This window comes from Arabidopsis thaliana, chromosome 5, assembly GCF_000001735.4.
Source record: "Arabidopsis thaliana chromosome 5, partial sequence".
Classification (NCBI taxonomy): domain Eukaryota; kingdom Viridiplantae; phylum Streptophyta; class Magnoliopsida; order Brassicales; family Brassicaceae; genus Arabidopsis; species Arabidopsis thaliana.
In genome coordinates, this window is record NC_003076.8 from 26,088,646 (window position 1) to 26,109,387 (window position 20,742).

The following is a 20,742-nucleotide window of genomic DNA, read 5'->3' on the forward strand; positions in this document are numbered from 1 at the left end:
TGGCTTAGGGGATATGGCATGGACTACGAACGCTCGATGTTATATACCTTTATAAATAAGGAATAAAAAAGTGCAGAGATTTGAGAATCTCATACTATATCAGACGATTAAAAAACTAATCGAATATGTAATGTTTTAGTTGATAAACGGATCAATTAGTTATATTTTTAAAATAGGTGAGTGTGAACGCGTCGAAATGTGTTTCTTGTCAATTTACGAATTATACATTTGGTTAGATAGTCACTTATTGAACATGAATCAGTGTATTAGCTGCTGACCTGTAAACACGTTTGGAAAACGTGAATCATGTGATATTCTTTCACGCGTGTTAATTAAACACCTAAACCCCGTATGTTGTAAAACGCATGTAGTCTCTATAGATCGGACGGCCCATATTTAATTCATCAAATTATATTTGTAGGTGTAACCAGGCCCAGTTACTGACCATCAATATCAGGCTTTGTAAAGTGCAGCCCAGTTCCTAGAGGCCTAACTTTGTTGAAATTCATTTTATTCAATTAAAAATAGTGGAGTTTTTTTTTTAAGACAACTAATTAATAATTAATTATGAAAACCCAAAAAAAACAAACAGAAAATTCAAAATTTCATGCGAAAATGCGCAGCATGATATCAAAAACTTCGTGCTTGCGCAAGAATTAAGCATTTTCATTAAACAAAAATTAAAAAAAAATGTGTTCCTTGACTTTCTGAAACAACCAATTACCTTACAACTTAAAATCATATTTATCAGAGTACTAATGGATTAAATTTGACGCAAACAAATATTAATTTTAGATTTGATGGTTGAAATTATTTAATATTAATCAGACTAATTCTTCTCAAAGTCTCTCAATTCTCAACTCTCACCAAATAACGAAGATAAATATTTACGTTTTCTTTTTAAAAAAGCATTAGAGCGTGGAAAAAGCTGCTTCTTCTTCTTCGTCAATGAACCGAACCGAGATCGAACCAAGGAAACGAAACTGAAGAACGAAAAAAAGGAACAACAAACTAGAGAGCGACCTTCCTCTTACCGGCGCGTTACTCTCACGCGCTAACGTACATATAGACGAGTCGAGCGATCTCGCAGCGGCGTTTATCGATACCCTAAGCTCGTGGTTGTTTCAGATTTTTGTTAATTGAATTCTCTGCATCGAGATAGAGGGAGATGTGGGTTTTCTATCTGATCTCGTTGCCTCTAACCCTAGGATTAGTTGTTTTCACGCTCCGATACTTCGCCGGACCGGAGATTCCTCGGTACGTTCTTATCACCGTTGGATACACCTGGTTCTGCTCTGTCTCCGTTATCATCCTCGCTCCTGCCGACATTTGGACGGTAAGTTTTACTTTCCATGTTTTCAGCCAATACGGACTTGTGCGATTCTGATCGAATTGGCCTTTACGAGCTTACGATTTTGAATTTAGGAGTCGTCTTACTTGATTTGGAATTGAATCGTCGGTTATAATTAAAGGGTTCTTTCTGATGCCTGGAAGTTTCATAGGATCATACGTTGAATTGAGATTTAGCTGAAGAATGTGGTGTTTGAATACGGCTTATACGCATTTGTTAGACCTATATTGAAATTAGTATTTAGTGGTGAAAGAGTTTGAAATACTCACTGAAGGTTTTTAAGCATGAAGCTTAGTTGATTTGGTAGTCAAACAAATTGTGTTTATGGATAGATAGCTTTGGTCTCTCATGGTTGTGAGCTGTTGAGGAATGTTTTTGGGAAAGTTTCAATGGTAGCTAGATTTTGGTTGCCATGTATGATTTGGATGTAAACCAAACTAGAATAACTAGGAGATGTCTCATATGAAATTGTTTTGCTTCATTTGTCTTCTTATGTTCTGCAGACACTATCTCTGCAACCTGATCATCCTGAGAATGGCGCCATTTCCTTCTTATGGAGTTGGTCATACTGGAGTACGTTTCTACTCACCTGGTATGAACTGGTCAAGCTTTTCAGTGCTTTTTACCTGACACGTCTTCCCCCATATTTTCAGAATATTGTGTCTGTCTTTTGATCAAATCCAATATTAGGTGGTGAAACCAGATTACTTTTGAAAATATTACCTAGTTAACATGACAGGACGTGTCCAGTGTAGGTCAAATAAGTTCATCTACATGGTTGTTATCTTTAAGGCGTAAATTTTGTTTTGTTTGGCAGTATTTAAAATGCACTCACACAATCCATCTACATTGTTTTTGTAGCTTATAGATGTACATTACCTCATATATTAAACTATGTTACCTCTAAACAGGGCTGTGGTGCCCCTTATTCAGGGTTTCGAAGATGCTGGAGACTTTACCGTGTCTGAGCGATTGAAGACTAGCGTGCATGTCAACTTAGTTTTCTATCTAGTACTGGGATTCATTGGTCTTCTCGGTCTTATCCTTCTCATCATGATGCACAGAAACTGGTAAGTTGTCCCTTATGATCGGATATGCTTATATATTGGCTTTGCATGTCATACCTTGTTATTAGCTCTTCTATTAAAAAATGCATGATCCAACTGCTAAGTATTGCAATTGCTCATCTGACTTGCTGGGTTTAGAAAATCTGCTGCCAAATCTTTCTCAATTTTTTCTCGGGTGGAAGTTACATTCGTTCCTGGACTATTTGACTGAGACATTCTTGTACGCTAACAGGACAGGAAGCATTTTGGGTTATGCTATGGCATGCTCAAATACTTTTGGGCTGGTCACTGGTGCATTTCTCCTTGGCTTTGGCTTGAGCGAAATACCTAAGACCCTCTGGAAGAATGCAGACTGGACCACACGCCAAAAAGTTCTCTCGCACAAAATTGCTAAAATTGCTGTGAAACTTGATAATGCCCATCAAGAACTTTCAAATGCGATTGTAGTAAGTATTATCTGGAATTAACAAGATTTCATTCTCATCCGATTAGATATGCCCTCTCTGCTTCAAACTTGATTTAGAACCTTAGACCATGACATAATCAGTGGTGCTATTTAAGATATAGGGAGATATTCCATTTAGCAGGCTTGAATTCAAATTAACTTCACTTCACGTGATTAAGTACCTTAGAGTTTTAGCAATTTAAATAACTTCACGTTGTGCTCCCTCCAGAAACGTTTCATGTATTGTTTTCTTATCAGACTGTTTATCACTTCATAACCATTGCCTTGCTAGGTTGCTCAAGCGACTTCAACTCAAATGTCCAAGCGTGATCCTATGAGACCATACATGAATGTTATAGATGCTATGCTGGCTAAAATGGTAACTTCTATATCCCACTACCCCCTTAGGTTGTGGACATACATTGAAACTTCTCCAGTTTTAATGATGATGCTCTATACAGTTCAGGGAAGACCCATCATTTAAGCCACAAGGTGGTCAATTGGGCGAAAATGATATGGACTATGACACAGATGAGAAATCTATGGCGACGTTAAGGCGGCACCTTCGAAATGCTAAGGATGAATATTATAGATATAAAAGGTATAGAAAGGTTTCTATTGGCACTGTCTTAACTTCTATGTTACTTTGTTAGGAAACTCGTTCCATTGATAGATTAAGTTACTGTATTATATAGAAATATTTAGTAATGTGTCACTATGGCTGTTTGCAGTGAATATCTAACTTATGTTACGGAGGCCCTTGTTCTTGAAGATACAATGAAGAATTATGAACGTCGTGATGCAACTGGATGGTCAGATTTTCAGTCATTTCATCTCTCATACAGTATACGATTATCTCTTTCGTTATTAACTTAAACAAGTTTATGATACCTTTCACCTGAAGAATCTTTGTTGCACCGTATTTCAGGAAATACATTTCGAGCTTCAGAGCCACTCGAACTGGGAAAATGGGGAATCTTCTCGATTCATTAGGTAAACTCTTTATATACTTTTGTACTCATTCTCTCTTCCGACCTGCTGTACGGGATTACTGAAGTGGAAAGTTTCATGACTATACCCACTTTGAAAGAAAAATAAAAGAACGAACGAGAACATCCCTGAATATTTTTGTACATTGCTACCATTGGCAGAATTTATGTGGAGGTGTATATTGAAGAAACAAATTCAGATGGTGTTGGCAGTAGTTATGGGGATTATGTCTGCTGCAATTCTTTTAGCAGAGGCAACTCTCCTTCTTAGTAAACTGGACTTGTCCCTCTTCTCAATACTTATAAGCTCTGTGAAATCCGATGAACTGCTAGTGCAGGTATGTGTACTTTTACATTTTATTCAGTTCTCACTTCAATGGAGTGGCGTGATATCTTGTTATCTTAGAGTAGCAAATTGTTTCGCCTTACCAGTAAATTCCTCTTCAATCCTGATCATTTTGCTTTCAGGCATTTGCTTTTGTACCTTTGGTGTATATGTGTGTCTGTACATATTATTCACTTTTCAAAATTGGGATGCTGATGATTTATTCCTTGACTCCTCGACAAACAAGTTCTGTGAATCTGCTAATGATTTGCTCGTAAGTGAATATCTATCCATCATTTTTCTTAAATAAAAAATTTACATGCTTATAGCTGGTTTATATGTATCTCTTTAGGATGATTGCTCGATATGCGCCACCAATATCTTACAATTTTATTAATCTCATTCAACTTCATTCTGAGACTATATTTGAGAAGGTATTTCTTTTTATCTCTCCCTTTGCGCATTTTGTTGTCTTCGAAATCTTAAGAGACATGATATATATGTGCTTCTTTGCAATGTTTTTTTCATTTGGTTCTACAGAAAATGGGTAGAATCGATGATGCTGTCCCGGTCTTTGGACAACGGTTCAATGAGATCTATCCTCTCATAATGGTTATCTACACATTGCTAGTTGCAAGCAATTTCTTCGATCGCATATTTAATTACTTTGGTAGCTGGAAAAGATTTAGATTTCAAACAGAGACCGAAGATACGGACGGATTTGATCCTTCGGGGTTAATGATTCTTAAAAAAGGTAAAAACACTATATTGATCTTTTTCTGCATTGAGATTTGATCCATAACCCTTGTTTTGAATTCATTTTCCATTTATAATAATGGTTAGAACGAACCTGGCTCGAAGAAGGACAAAAAGTCGGCGAGCATGTTCTTCCATTAGCGAGGAACTTCAACGATGTTGACATTGAACCAGGAAGCAATTTCTCTGTAAGTAGTAAAACCCATAACATATAAAAGCGGAGCTCATAGTACTTGTTCCAAATTCTGACTATGATATTTGCAGGAAAATTCTTCTGTTGAAATGAAGATGTCGTCGAGCTATGACATAGACACACTAAAAGGAAGTTCATCAAAAGACGATATGTCCCGTAAATACGGATCAGCTAGAGAAGCAATCACTAACAAATATGCAGCCATTAGAGAACAACAGAACAAACACTCGCCATCTTCTATGACAAAGCCAGAGAACATGGCTTCAGCTAAAGTGTCCTTACTCGAAACAGACAATTCAGGTCCAAGTAACGGTCAAGGATCTGGAGAGCCATCTTCTCGTCTGGCTTCCACATGGCGAAACATGAAACTAGGAATCCAGAGTTTTAAAGAGAATGTAGCTACCAAGAAGTTTCTTCCATTAAGACAAAGCCCAGAAACAACAGCACTAACAAGCACAAGAGTAGTGACTTCATCAGTGCCACAGTCGCTAGATGAGATATTCCAGAGACTTAAAAACCGGTCTGTAGAACACAGCCCCTACCTCGATGATGATGATGAAGTTTGATTATGAAGATGGTGTTCATTAATGATGAAAATTTAAAAGAACTCCATTTTAACACCAGATTTGTTCACCATAGTATATAACAACAATTTTACAAAAAACATCTAATTTGGGAGTTGGAAGGGTCCATTTTTTGTGTTGTAGGTTTTTATATGTTACCTGTTAATGACATGTTATATACTTTTGGATTATATAATACGATATACATAAAGTACTCGGTTCATTTTAAAATCCGTGATGGATTCCATGTTAATACAGATATTAATATATTATAGATGTCTTATATGACAAGCCACTTATATAACACGTAAGTTTTTTTTTTTTTTTGGACAAAATAACACGTAAGTTAAGTCATGAAAAATATACTTTAAGATATGATCAAAAATACTGATTGGGTTTGTCAATCCCAGGAAACTTCATAGCTTTTTTGCTTCTTTGGTCAATATTCGACTAGTAACAAGTTCTTTAACAAGAAATAATAGCACTAATTGGTAGTTTTTTTTTGCCTTTCTAGCCAATATTAACAAAAAATAATATATTATAGATGTCTTATATGACAAGTCACTCATATAACACGTAAGTTAAGCCATGAAAAATATACTTTTAAGATATGATCAAAAATACTGATTGGTTGGTCAATCCCAGGAAACTTCATAGCTTTTTTGCTTCTTTGTTCAATATTCAACTTGTAACAAGTTCTTTTTTTTGTCAATCACAACTTGTAACAAGTTCTTTTTTTTGTCAATCACAACTTGTAACAAGTTCTTTAACAAAAATAATTTGTAGTGTTTTTTGCCTTTCTAGCCAATATTAATCTCCATTTTCATTAATGAGAAATCACTTTCATTATTTTCACCATTTTACTTTCTTAATCTGTAACTGTACACGTCAAAAATAAAAGTTTCAGGAAAAAAAGACTAAAGTCGGTCATTTAATAAACTCGTTGCCGTGAAGTAACAAACCCGCCGACGTCGGCGCCACCGCCTTTCCCTTTAAGATGAAGCAACTTAGTCCAAAACCCAGTCTTCTTCTTAACCGTCGTAGATTTCAATTTCTCCGTCTTCTTCTTCGTCAAATCCCTAACAATATAATCCTTGGGAACATGAGCCATAGATCTGCTTTTCATTAATCCTCCACCTAAAGCTTCGATCAGATTACCATTTAAAGCTTCCCTAACAGCGAAAGACATCGACATCGAACCAGCTCTCCGATGATCCTTCACCGCCGGAGACGACGGAGAAGACGAAACGGTGGTGGATGAAGAAGAAGAAGATCTGTGAACGATGTAATACGACGTAGTATTAGGTAATCGAGAGAGTTTATCTCTTAAACAACAAGGACAAACTCCTCTGTTGCCTTGGTGGTTGTGTTTTCTGCATTCCATTTTTCTATCTTCTTCGTTCTCTTTTTTTTCTTCTTCTTTTTACACTTTGATTTGCTCTCAAAGAGGTTTATGTATGTGTGGGTTATATATATACACACGCATGTGCACGTGTGAAGTATTGCCACGTGGGCTTCAACGTCGGTATAACCAAAGAAAGGTCATTAAGGTTTCGCTATGTTGACAGGGCTTTTCGTAGAAGACGCAGTTATGACGTGTAAAGGACCACTTATATAAAAAAATTAGTCAAATTACTGTTTCTCTTTTCTTTTTACGTTATTAAAAGTGATTGGTTTTTTGCTTTTGATCAATTAAAGAACATAATTTAGAAAATGATTGTTTTATTTTTTTGTCAAACTTAAGAAAATGATTGTTATCTTTATACTGAAAATATCTGAGGAAAAAAATCTAAACAACTGATATTTGTCATATAATGATATTTTTGTAAAGAAAATCTTAATTGATAAAAATCTATATTATTTTATACTAAATGTATGAAAAATATCAATAGATTTGGAATTTAATTTAGTATCTATATAATTTTGGATTTACTTACTTTTTAGTTTTATTTTTATTTCTTAACTTATACAGTTTCATATTTACTTATTTTTAGTTTTCATTTAAAAGAAATTTACAGCTGTTTGCTTTTCTTTTTTCCAAATTTTTTTAAAACAAATCTAACCGGAAGATCCATAGATTTTTGTTATTTAGCAAACAAAAATGTCCCTAGATTCTATGTACAGTTAGTTAACGAAGATTATATGATGGGTGATGTAAGTGAGAGAAGTCACAGGCCGTGACACTAATAACAACTCAATTTTGGTTTCACAATTTCCCGATTCAGACGCGAAATAGGGTCAACAAAAGAAACGCAAATTAAAAGCGTTGATAGCGATGGACGGTTGGGATTTAAACAAACACTCAACATGCTACGGAGCCCACTTGTTAGGTATCATCTGACGGTGACCGTTGGCCGGTGGACTCGGGACTCGCTTCTAACGCGTACCAAATAATAATAAAACACACTCGTGCGCATTCATTTTTTTACTATCTCATAGTATTTTCTTAATTTACGTGACTTTTGATTTTCTGTATATTAATAGTTTCAGTTTTGTTTCTTGAAGAATGGTGCGCCGTATGCTTTCAATTTCGTGTGCACGTGAGAGTGTAGTCAAAAAGAACGACCAAAATTTATGGGAAAACGAAGTTATTGAGAAGAAAATCTAGAAGTTTGTACGGTTCATGATCGTGGGAATGAGTGATGGGATCAGATTACAAAGTAGATCCTCTTGTTTTATAACTTAATTCGGATAAACACTATTTATTCCATGAACCTTTCTTGACATTTAATGATTTACCAATTTTTTTTATTAATATAGTATCTTAAAACATGTTCTATGGACCTCGTGGTGTTGACGAAGCACCAAAAAAATCAATTATAATCTGGTAAAGCCACTTCACTTTTCACGTTAATGTTTCTACGTACATATATTAAATATATAATAAAAGTGATTGTGTTGATAAAAGATGGAATTATATAAGATCTTATGATATACGGAGCAAGTATAATACATTAGTGTTGTGACTTGTAATAGTGATGGGACATGGAAATTACTAAATTAGGCCTTTTGGATAACAGAAGAGGGAGAACATGACGATAATAATAAAAAGAGGGTGAACATAGCTCAAAACCAAGTTAGGCCTTTTGGATAACAGAAGGAGGCCCAAAGAAGCCCAAGTAAATAAAAACAATGCAAAAAGAAATATTGGGGTGAGAGAGGCTCGAACTCTCGACCTCAGGATCACTCACTAGCTATGAGACCTACGCGCTAGCCAACTGCGCCACCACCCCAATGTTGTTGAGTACCGTAATATTATGTATTTTTTACCCCTATTTTCCATAAAAACTGAAACGACCCTTAAGGTACTACTTCTCGCACAGATAAAAGGTACCAAAATTATACACAAGTTTCTAGTATTGTTCAAACGAGATACTTTATGAGTTCCCTTAGATATTATGCATTAAATATCACTTAATTTCACCTTTTAGGGTTAGTTATCCACTTCGTCTGAAATGGACCAACTTGTTACACATTAAATCACACTGTCACATGGAGAACAGCAAGCGACTATTCGAAGATAATGTATGGGTTAAGTCTCTAGTATCTAGACGGGTAAACATGTGGTCTAGTTTTTTCTTCCTTATGCCTCTAACAGTAAGCTGAAAGCGACAAAAATCACATTTAATATATGCAAGCAATTTATGGGACCTGAATTATTCAGCCCTAAATTAAAAAGCACACTAATAAATTACTTGTTTATTACTCAATGATGATCAGTTGTATTTCAAACCAACTCATGATGGTTTAGCTGTTGAGAAATTCACTACAAAATCAAGAGTTCATAGTTTTGAAGCGTATAATTGCAGTTTTGAATGTTTTAATCACAAAGATATCATCCTCATATAGACTTTGATAATTCGTTTATCGTTTGGCTCAAAATTCCATGATTTTGTAAGAAGAAGAAAAAACCAACTATCTTCAATTATCACAAATGTTTTATTTACGGGATCATTTTCGAGCTAGTTCCATATAGCAGCTGCATATTATTTCGGAATTTTACTTTTAGATGCAATCTGAGCCGAGCTGAAATGATTGAGCCGGTGGATCAAAGACCAATTTGGATTAGCGGAGCGCGTGAACTCACAGAGTCTTCTTTATAACTCCGAGGCATATGGAAAGGTTAGTGGTGCTTACGTGGGAGTCAAATTTGGCTGATGGGTGAATCTTGGGTCCCTCTTGGTGACCATGACAAAAGCCAAGCTTGTTTCTTTGTGGAGAGCCCTACAACGTTCCGTTATGGGAGATTTTAGTTTTTATAATTTGCTTGCTAATTGTACACAAACAAAATTACTATTATTTCATGATTTTTCCTTAATTAGATGCTTAAGTTTTGCAACTTCAAAAGAATGGATTATTTGACTACGATTTCAAAATTAACTTTGGAAATCGCCTTCTTGATAACAAATATTTGTGAAATTACATTTCCACATACAAGTTCTTTAACCCAAAGTCCATCACAAATTCAACAAAAATAAAACAAAAACAAAATGGGACATATAACCGGATGATATAACTGACTGGAATTTCCAATTTCACGGAAATGATCGTCAAACAATATTAAATTTCCGGTTACTCCAGCTTTCCGATTAATATAAAAAGTTTATCATGTACTGTATTATACAGTATTATATTTTAAAATAAAAATGTCGAAACAGCATATATCCTATGGGTATAAGTGCACATGCATGGTTGGGAACTTGGGCAGCATCAAGTTGGCATTACACAGAATTCTCGACCAAAATCAGAATCTCTCCTTCTTTATATTTTCTTTTTTTTTAATCTTGTATATGTTTTAAAATCATAATACCAGAACCATAACCTTTATTTAGGAAACGAAAAGACGAGTTATATCTGCTTCAGCAGCAGATTGTCATTAAGAATGTCTATCCTTAAGAAGAACTATAATACTGATTTGTGAGCAAAATGAAACAAACACTAGAGCAAAACTCACTTTTAATATTAAATTTTCTGATCTTTTATTATTCTGTGATACTTGATTATATAATTAACTACACTTACTTTAAGAAAAAGTATAATTACTACGTAAACAGTAACATCGCATAGAGCTAGAAATATACAATTATATCTTATATATACGTGAGACGGACAATAAAGTACGCTTAGGTAAAGATAATTGGCGTATCAAAGTTCAAAGCTATAAAGGGATATATAATATTATTAATAATCACAATTTGCAGATAAATTTCCAATTAAAAACCAGTTAAGTGGTGATATTTTTTATTTATTAACTTTAGTCTTTAGGTCGTTTTAATAGATGATAAATATATCATATATGCTTATAAGTATACGCGTCTAATTCAATGCAAGAAATTCCCTTTTCTGCTACAAAGGTCGAATACTAATTAAACATTATGGATTTTCCACTTTAAATTGGTAAAAAATATTTGGTGATGGAAACGAATGGTTGTATTATAACCTTGGTTTGTAATATGGGTCAGGATTAGGGTCGTATGACAAAACGATGATTATATATACTACAATAACCAAAACGATGATCATATCTGTACTGTTTATCAAACAAAACAGATAAAAGAAATTATTGTGTAGAAGAATATAAGCTGCAAAAGTGGGAGAAATAAATAGGAAAGATGCCCTAAAAACTACAACATAATCGCTGTTTAGACAGAGTGGAGCATGTCACCCCAAGTGTTAGCTAATGATCATTATTCCCTCGGCTTATGACCTAATTTATTAATTATCAGACAACCAATCATGAGTACGACTCATAATTATAACTAAAAAATGGTTATAGTGGGTAATATTTTGTGCTTAAAGATGAATGATAGTGGAAGTCGACCTGAACAACTTTTTTGCAATTGTTTTCAGGGATGAAACTAGCTACTACTACTAGTAATCCTAGTTGAATAAGTAATTTGTTTAATACCGATTACACTTCTTCGTACCCAAAATCTGTCATTCACTCTTTTATGTGATCCTTTTCGCCAAAATCTTTTTTTCTCGACCTTTAACATAGAAGATTCATTACTCCTTTTATACTGTAAAATTGTGTTATAAAATTTTCTTTTTACGTTGACCAGAAAACAACTTTTTTGACGGCGGTAAATGATTATACACGTGCAGATAATAACCATTACCGTGAAAATATGAAAAAGAACATGAAAAAGAAAGGAGTTTGCAGGTGCAGCGTACGTGTAAAAATAAACGGTGACGCGACGGCGTTTAAAGTGACGTGTTCGATGTACTATGGGTCCTACTCACATGGCTCTCCACCAATGTCTTTGTCTGAAAGCGACACCGCAAAAGTCTTCTGGGCTCTACTTTGGGCCCTACCACAGCTTTTTGGGTTTTTGGACTTTCTCTAAATCCAAAAGGTTCGATTAGAAATAGATCTCGTGCAAATCTAACACGTGTACGGCAGCTACGTCTGGAGATCCATATGATCAGGATACTGATCGCCGCATGTAATACGACCTCTCACTAAACAAATGTTTTTTCCTGAGACTTCGTTGAACAGAATCCCATGTGCAACATCTATCCACTTCGTCTTGTCTGACATATTTTATTTATTTTCTTAGTAAATTTATAATATTTTCCTTAGAATTCATGGTTTTAATATTTCAAGTATGTACAGTTATGAAAAACTTGTTGTACCAAAAAATATCAAAACATATGAAAAATCAAAGACAACATCATCACCCGAGAAGATTGATAACTAAACTGAAGATACACACACAGAGATGTAACGTTGTATGACAATGACTATGTTACACTCAATTTAACTGAGCGCTAAAAATTTAGAGGTAGTGATATTAAATAATACGATACCTGTTTCATAAAGTATTTTTTTCTAAGCGGTAAAAAGATTGATTTGAGTTGTGATTCATAGTGAAAGTTGACAAGGAATGGTACATTTTCTCTAGGGAATATACCAACTTTTTTTTGAACAAATACGAGTATATCGAACGATGGGATTTATATTTGAATAAACAAATAGTAATCGTGCTTCTTCCTTGCAGCAAAAAGGCAAATAAAAAACAAGATTTTAGGTTATGAAAAGCAAGTAACAAAAGGAGAAAAAGGAACGGCTAGAAACAAACACGGATATTTAGGGAGATCCAATTATGTGGCTCGGCTTTTCATGTTTTATCTCCATGTCCTTACTGAGAAATTTTCAAAAGATAACGAAAAAGAGAAATTATGCATACGTTGAATGGTTTTATGTTTTTTTTTTTTTTATCATGCTATGATTTGTATGTTATTAATCCATTTACAAAAAATGCGATATGACATTTTATCCTAATTACAGACTTTACAGTGTTGTAGCTCAAAACTTATCACCACATAAATCAATAATAATCGATTATCATAAAAGTTGGTAAGACAGATGCTAAAACTAAACATACAACTTAGACCTATCTAAATGAACCAATTGAAGATCCAATTTTAAAGAAACCAACAAGAAGATTTGACCGATTCAAAACAATTGTTGATTATATTTGAGGATTTTTTTTGGTTAAAAGCATTATTTGGTAATGCATCTTATCAAATCCGACATCTCAAATTTGGACCACTCTCAATCTCGAAATAAACAGTTCTTATTAGCATCGATCGTATCATGTCGACTTTGAAACAGATCAATGCCAAAATTAAATTATATAACATTTTCAAAATTCAGATAGGTTTCTCTAAAAAGACACATTGTACATAGGGAATAATCTTATGAATTGTGCATAGTCGTCAATGGACGACGAGAACAATAAAAGAGGATAGATAGTTAGTCGTGCTCAGAATCTTTAACCCTTCGGAATTTAAAGATTTTTGACGATTACATTCACCTAAGTAAAATTATTCAAATAATATTATAAACGACGAAAAAACGATTTCTTCGTCACATATTTTTTTTATTCCCGATGATTTCAGACTTTTTTGTCCTCTCTCATTCAACCTTGAAAAGATTACGGCCACACGTGCATGGAACACCACACGCTCGTTTTTACTACCCTCTCGCGTCATATTCCATTTTCTCAAGAAAAACCCCAATATTTTGAGTAATGCATTTTCCGACCCAATATGACTTCAGTAATATTTCCACATACCCCCTTCAGCTTTTCTATGCTTTTAATTCTGCCCCCACATTTTACGAATTCCACTGATCGGAGCAATACCATTGCTCATTGTCCGCAAACAACTTGCAAGCTTCCTCTCCACTAAACAGATCTTCATGCTCTTCCATTTTCACGAATTGGCTAAAACAACCCATCGTCGACATTTCTACAGTCGTGGCCGCCACTGCGCCAGCTGCTTCAACCGTATTGGGACTATACTCTTCGTTCAAAACCGCGCTTGAGTCGCTGCTATCGGCAGGATCGTCTCTGAAGTTTTCCGTGCGTGGAAAAATGCTAAACATTTCGAATGCGAGCTCCGATGTCGGAGCGTCCGTAGGAATATGCGGTGGTGGCGATGGAGAACGGTGGCTTAGCTCTAAGACTTCATTATTAGCCATCACCGATTGATTTGCTTCCACTGCTTTTAAAGCGCCGTTCTCTTCTATACCTTTAACCCCTTCCACGTTAAGTTTTGCTTTCAGCTCTTTAATCTGCATAAATGTCATGTTTTATAAATATCAATACTCTTTATAATCTACCAAACAAAAGGATTATCTCTGAATTTGTTTAAATTTAGCTATTATTATCCCAAATTATATAATAAATTAATAAACATGAAACTTTTAGTATATTAATCACAAAATTCAAAAAAAAAATCTGTTTGTGTTTGGTTTATCATTTGTAATTAGCTTAAAATGATATTTTTAACAAATGATATTAGCTTAAAATGCATAAGTTTGTGACTTTTTTATACACTAAAGAAAAATCAACGTAATTAAAGGCAATTCAAACACAGACGATCAAAACTTTAGTCTAACGGTCAGAATTCAAATTGTAATTTCAAAATAAACAAATTGAAACGATGTTATTAATGTTCTATACGTTCGTTTATTTGATTGACCGAATCATTGATGGATTTAGTTACAATAATGGCTAAGATGGTTGTTTGGGTGTGCCTAGACGTTTAAATTTATTGACAAAAAAAAAAGTCACAAAGACTATACCTGTCCAAGGAGTGAATCGTTATCGCGTTGAAGCGAGTCGCGGTTGCGTTTGAGTGCATCAAAGTTTGACTTAAGAACGCCGTAATCACGTTCAAGCTGCTTTGTCTTCCACCGAGCACGGCGGTTTTGAAACCAGATCGCGACTTGGCGTGGCTGCAACCCAAGCTCTTGAGCCAGCTTCACTTTCCTCTCTGGCTCTAACTTGTTATCAATCTCGAAATTCTTCTCTAACGCTTTCACTTGCTCTACACCCAACCGCCGTTTTTTCTCCGCCGCCGTAGAAGACGCGTGTCCAACGCCGCCGAGGTCCTCTAGACTTCCGTCGTCTTCTAATGCGTCAAACATCTGGGAGTAGTCTCCGGCGCCGGAATAGAGAAAGCCGGTAGTTGTTGGTCTTGGGCTTATTTGTTTGTCTGTTAAAATCATTAATCAAGGTAGTACATTAAAAATAGTACTACTATATATCTAACCAATCTCATAAAACGGATAGTTTCAATCAAATAATGGAATATTTATGATGTCATGAGTAATCACAAAACCTTGTCAGGATAACGTCTCGATAGTATGAATTGTCAGAAAACATATATTTACTTAAAATGTTAATTAATAAAACACAATCATATAATAAAAAAATTCATTAGTATCTTTCTAATGATCATCAACAAACATAATTGCAGTTTCAGAATTGTATAAGAGTTTATATTACAAGAGTCTTATTTTACCTGTTGTAGAATGGCGAATTGGTAAGAAACCGGATAAAGAATCGGAGCTTCCACGTGATCTCTTCATCTTGTTTGGTCGGAACAATTGAGATCGAAAAGAAGAAGGAAATAAAGTTTATATTGAATGGTTAGATCAAGGCCTAGATGGTTATCGATTAAGATCTATCTACGACCAATACGTGAAGAAACGATCCTCTCTCGTCTCTCATCTTCTTTTTCTCCAAAGAAGGATCTTTGCTCTGTGTCTAGACTATCCATATAAGATGGAAACAGAGAATTGACTAATACTAAGAAATAGTCATCTAATACCAATCAACACCAAGAAAATATGAACTTTTAATTCATCAGGTTTTCTTGGGAAATATTAGTGAGAGATTTCAAAAGTCGTATTATTATTTTCCCCCGAGAAATGGAAATTGGTAAGAGAGAGATAGAGAGGGAGAGAGATAGAGAGGGAGAGAGATGGCTTCTCACCCCAACTCCGGGTTTTAAATAAGACGACAGGATAACCCTAGAGGAAGTGTTGGAGATATCTTGAGTTATTTCAGGAATTTCGGGGGATTTTTTAAACTTTGTAATTAAATGCAAAATAGCTTACAATGGTTAGAGTTAGACACCGGTTTACTCATGAGACTTTGGTCCAGGACGTGAATCATGACAATGCCATGGGTTTTCAGCTCGGCTACTTAGGAGCCGGCATAGATTTTAAAGATTCATTAAATTAGTTCAAAATCATTAGTTTCTACTTTATCATATAAAACACTCGTTGCTTTTTCATATACTACGACATAATTTTGAAAATTAAATTTTTTGAAACATATACTAACAAAATGATCAACTTTTAAATTTAACAGTTGAAAAATCATATAATAATATAAGATGTTCTCATAGTTAGCGTAATGATACAATAGTTAAAGTTAAAATTTGATTCCGAAAAAAATTTGATTCTATAGGATTAATAAAAAAACTTCTGGAGTCCCAAATTATGCAATTGCTACTTCGTTTTCACTTGTATTTTGTTCCTGTTTTTCTTATTGGATTGGTTGATGGCATGGTTAAAAAACAGTAAATTAGAGATTCAGGTCTCTCTACGGACTACAGTAGAGTTGATATTTGGGATATTTTCAATTAAAATGTCATAATCAATCAGTATTAATACACTGGACCAACCTTCGTTTAAATACAATAAATATAGACATGGGTCATGGGTGATATATATTGCAGATACACGCAACGAAATACTATACAAAACAAAAAAAAGTTGCAATAGTAGTCGGTCCAGTAGTTGGCCATGCAAATTGATTTGCTCTAACCGAAAAGATTTTTTAAAATTAGTGTCAATGTGTTTCAGCATTGTTATTAACTTATTACATTCTGATTAAGAAACGCAATGCAAGTCCCTAATACATATTTTTCTTTTTCTAAACGCAAGTTACTTACATATATAGACAGTCGGATTAATACATGTTTTTTGCTTCGTTAGCTGCTGCATGCTGACATATATATACATATAGGTAATAGTTGTACACAAATTTTAGTGTAATTTAATATTATATATGTGAAAAGAGTATGTGGTGTACAAAGGATATTCACACGCTGCAAAATATTTTTAAAATTGGGTAATGGGAAAGGAGACAAAGCTTTGATGAGATAGCTGTCTGTCTGTCTCTGTAACGATCTTGCCCATTTACTACAAAATGTATTATTTTAGTCTGGCAGTAGTATTTTTATAGATATATTGACAATAGATAAGAAACATTAAAAAAAAGTTCAATTACTTTGTAATTCTACAAGTAAATCGACTTTCTTTTTCACAGTTTGAATTACTCACTAACCTTTTTACCAACTGTTTTACTTTGTAGTTAATAACAAAAATTAAAATTATACAAATAATATATACTTTTAAGTGTTTCTGAATCAAACAATACAATTATACAGAGAAAACATCTAACAGTCATTTTGAGAAAATAAAATAAAATATAATATATATATATATATATATTTAATTGACAAAAGAAAGAGCATAAAAGCAAGGTGGGATTAGTAAAGAAAAAAGGTATTTGGAGTTGGGACTTTTTGTTAAATGTGTATATATTAGTAAAGATTAGTCATTTGTATTGTGACAACTAATATGATGATTTCGTATGTACCCATCTAAAATCTTAGAATAGAAAAATATAAACTAAAATAGGTTTGGTGTTTCTTTTAAATTGAGAATTATATAATCTTACAAACAGAGTTTGGTTGATGAGCTGGTTATCCTATGAAAGCAACTAATTCCACTAGATTCTTGATGTTCTTTTTTGTCTTCTAGAAACATTGATCACACGACATGAATGATCAGTTACATAATTTTCGAAAAACCAAAAATCTGAAATTTACCACCCCTTATATAAAATATCTATTTAAATATGTAGCTAAACAGGTAAAAAGGTCACATTACCAAACACCTTTATCCAATGCTTTTTAAAAATCCACCAAATATTATTACTCAAAAACATGTGTCAAATTTAAACCATAATATCACACATCAACAACACTACCATAAACTTTTATCAAACTATTATGCTACATGATTTCTTATGAAATTTTGATTTCAAAATGACATTTACCCCATCCGAATAATGTAAACTAGAGAAATTTTGTAAGTTGGGCCGCTCAATGAAGGCATGCTTTTTCAGATGTTTCGGTCACCGATACTAGCGTTTAATTGTAGACGAGGCTCGTTCGTATTTCGTAATCTACACGAGCTTTCAGTAATCTCGAGGAACAATGATCCGGTTATGCAAAATTGAATCGCATCCGCGTCCGGTTTTACTGATCTAAATACGAGATATGTTTCAAAGGCCCATTTCTTGTAATGAGAAGGCCCATCGTGTGAATCTTATTATATTGCGCTTAAAATTAGCTCTTCCATAATATTAAATATCTGATGTTTCTTGAATATAACCAAATTTTACTAGTGTATAAAAGAATACACAAATATTTTTTTAAAACTCAACTGATTACATATACTCATCAATTCATCATGCTTGTATTTTATATCCTCAATTTAATAGACGTCAACACAATGTTATTAACTCAGTAAACCAACAAAAAAAAAAAAAAAACTAAACAACTTTAATGTTAATTAATTGTATATATGTAAATTACACACATAAGAGATTGTTTATACAATAAAATAGAATTTCAAAGTTAGCTAGTATGTAAACAAAATTCAACGTTCCTTGTGAACTCTTCTAACGACTTCATGCACCGTATTTGCGACCTCATTACCAGAAGGCGTCAATTGACAATCTGCCTCTACCTAATACAGAGACCAATCATTTTGAGCATATATAGTTGACTTTTAAAACAAGAAGCCTTATTTTAGTTATTTCATATAAATTTATGTTAACTAACAACTTCTATAATCATATATATTATCTTTTTCCCCTAAAACAAGAGAGGAAGAGAATAGATTACCTTGACGCTAAAAGTGAAGAGAGACATGTCTTTGGAAGTTGTGAGGTTGAGATGAAGAGTACTTAAACCTAAAGAGTTAAACTCATTGATAATCTTGAAGAGCAATCTTGGCTGTGTCTTCGTTAACACTTTAATGTTGGCATGTCTTTCTACCATTGTAACCTCCACGTCAGCAACCACCTCTAGTCGCTTGTGATGGTGGTGGCTCGAGGAGGATGAGGAGGCAGTGGCGGTGGCAGTGGCAGTGGCGGTGGAGTATTGAGGGAACATGAAGAAGTCGGAAAATATATTTGGTGATTGATTGAGTTTAGTAGCTTTTAATTGGGCTTCGAGAGATTGGAGACGTTGTTCTAGCTTCTTCAGATAGCTAATGGTCCCTTCTATGATTGATGCTTGGTCATTCTATTATAGGAAAAACCCAAAAATTTATCAATTCGCAATTTTATTTAGTAATTGATTCAAAAACAAATATACTAAATTACTATTATTTAATTAACGGCTTACTTTTAATAAGGAACCTTAACACTCTTTGTCTAAACTAAATTTTAACCGAACATATCAAATTATCAACATTGCTTAGCCTGCTTATATCCTATAAGCTAAATTAAAGATAGAAAGAAACTCACAGGTTGAGAATAAGAGAGAGGCATCATAGACTTGAGGATAGACAGAAAATGATTCATCTGTTTTCTCCGGTTACGCTCGACGGCAATGTGATTCATCCTTTGATTCTCTTTATCTACAATCGTTTTTTCACTTCTCCTTCTCCTCTTCCGCGACAGAAAGTCACCGCAACCATATCTTTCTCGTAGAGGAGATAACTTTTCAGTTAAGTGAGATTTTTGCTCTGTTATGGAGCAGGAGAGTGTCGCTGATGAATAAGAAGAGGACGAAATGGAATTTTGCTGTGACGCCACGTCTTCAGAGTTCGAAACGACGATGTTTTGAAAGTAATCCAACATTTCGTAACTTAAGGATGTTTCCACGAGTGAAAAGCCATGAGGGTAATCTTGTTGGAACATCATATATAGCCTCTCTCTCTCTCAACCAAACGAGCACAAAAAGAAATGAAGGAGTTAATGCATAAAAGTTAATGGCTACGTTATCTTTTACACAAAGTAATGTTTATGCGTGTATTTATAATGGGGTCTTGTTGGTTTGTTTTAATTTATTAATCTTTGGAGGACTTTAATAATCAAATTTTCACGACGTTTATGTAAGAAATGAAGCCCTAGCTCTGAAGAGATCAACCATTTGATTAATTTTAACCCGATTTTACGCAATAAATTAAGAAACGAATGCAATAAATTCTTAATACTAAGATCAACAATTAGTTTATAACTTTATATTTTACCCGATTTTACGCTTTATATATCGTCATGAAATCTCTCATGTTTGACTAAGGGGTATTTTTTATACCATGGACTTTTTGCTCAAAACCTCAGTTACAAATAGAAATAAAAACTCTTACAATTGATGGAAAACAATCTATAGGGAGTTTATTTATTTATTGACTGCAATCAAATATACTATCAAATAAAGAAAATTGGATTATGAAATGAATCTAAAGGGATACTTCAGCAACAGATCCCACATAACATAATCCAATAAGAACGTTCAGAGATATACACAACAAATAAGAATGTTAACTTTCATGATCGCAAAACAAATCTTAATACTTTACCATTCAAGTAATATATTTAATGAGGCATAAACAATTTATATTTCTTTGTGATTGCCAATCACAATGTCGTTTTATATGATTGGTACAT

The 20,742-nt window shown here is 34.0% G+C and overlaps 4 protein-coding genes and 1 non-coding gene across 8 annotated transcripts; 1 reads left to right on the plus strand and 4 right to left on the minus strand.

The window, feature by feature from the left end:
• Positions 1–790: 790 nt before the first annotated feature.
• Positions 791–5,919, plus strand: AT5G65290 (LMBR1-like membrane protein). Of its 2 annotated transcripts, NM_125927.4 has the most exons (14): positions 791–1,336; positions 1,855–1,943; positions 2,263–2,421; positions 2,651–2,864; positions 3,156–3,242; positions 3,325–3,464; positions 3,595–3,675; positions 3,792–3,856; positions 4,015–4,190; positions 4,321–4,451; positions 4,530–4,611; positions 4,718–4,931; positions 5,021–5,121; positions 5,198–5,919. In NM_125927.4, exons 1-14 carry the CDS (start codon positions 1,169–1,171, stop codon positions 5,690–5,692), a joined length of 2,202 nt encoding a protein of 733 aa, NP_201332.1. In that variant the 5' UTR covers positions 791–1,168; the 3' UTR covers positions 5,693–5,919. The 2 variants fall into 2 exon arrangements, with proteins under 2 accessions (NP_201332.1, NP_001032150.1); NM_001037073.1 differs by having other exon boundaries at positions 911–1,336; positions 4,718–5,902.
• A 578-nt stretch (positions 5,920–6,497) lies between these two features.
• Positions 6,498–7,469, minus strand: AT5G65300 (uncharacterized protein). The gene has a single exon (NM_125928.3). The coding sequence runs from the start codon at positions 7,071–7,073 to the stop codon at positions 6,621–6,623; it is 453 nt and encodes a 150-aa protein (NP_569010.1). The 5' UTR covers positions 7,074–7,469; the 3' UTR covers positions 6,498–6,620.
• A 1,368-nt stretch (positions 7,470–8,837) lies between these two features.
• AT5G65305 lies at positions 8,838–8,922 on the minus strand. The gene is given in 2 exon segments: positions 8,838–8,874; positions 8,885–8,922. It is a non-coding gene; the product is annotated as a tRNA-Met (tRNA).
• A 4,250-nt stretch (positions 8,923–13,172) lies between these two features.
• HB5 (homeobox protein 5) lies at positions 13,173–15,969 on the minus strand. Of its 2 annotated transcripts, NM_125929.3 has the most exons (3): positions 15,506–15,969; positions 14,784–15,196; positions 13,173–14,270 (listed from the first exon to the last, which is right to left on the minus strand). In NM_125929.3, exons 1-3 carry the CDS (start codon positions 15,570–15,572, stop codon positions 13,812–13,814), a joined length of 939 nt encoding a protein of 312 aa, NP_201334.1. In that variant the 5' UTR covers positions 15,573–15,969; the 3' UTR covers positions 13,173–13,811. The 2 variants fall into 2 exon arrangements, with proteins under 2 accessions (NP_201334.1, NP_001032151.1); NM_001037074.2 differs by having other exon boundaries at positions 13,294–14,270; positions 14,784–15,529.
• Positions 15,970–18,523: 2,554 nt separating this feature from the next.
• On the minus strand, positions 18,524–20,081 carry AT5G65320 (basic helix-loop-helix (bHLH) DNA-binding superfamily protein). 2 transcript variants are annotated; one of them, NM_125930.2, is made up of 3 exons: positions 19,597–20,081; positions 18,971–19,372; positions 18,524–18,812 (listed from the first exon to the last, which is right to left on the minus strand). In NM_125930.2, exons 1-3 carry the CDS (start codon positions 19,993–19,995, stop codon positions 18,723–18,725), a joined length of 891 nt encoding a protein of 296 aa, NP_201335.1. In that variant the 5' UTR covers positions 19,996–20,081; the 3' UTR covers positions 18,524–18,722. The 2 variants fall into 2 exon arrangements, with proteins under 2 accessions (NP_201335.1, NP_001331318.1); NM_001345678.1 differs by lacking the exon at positions 18,524–18,812 and having other exon boundaries at positions 18,933–19,372.
• Positions 20,082–20,742: the final 661 nt, after the last annotated feature.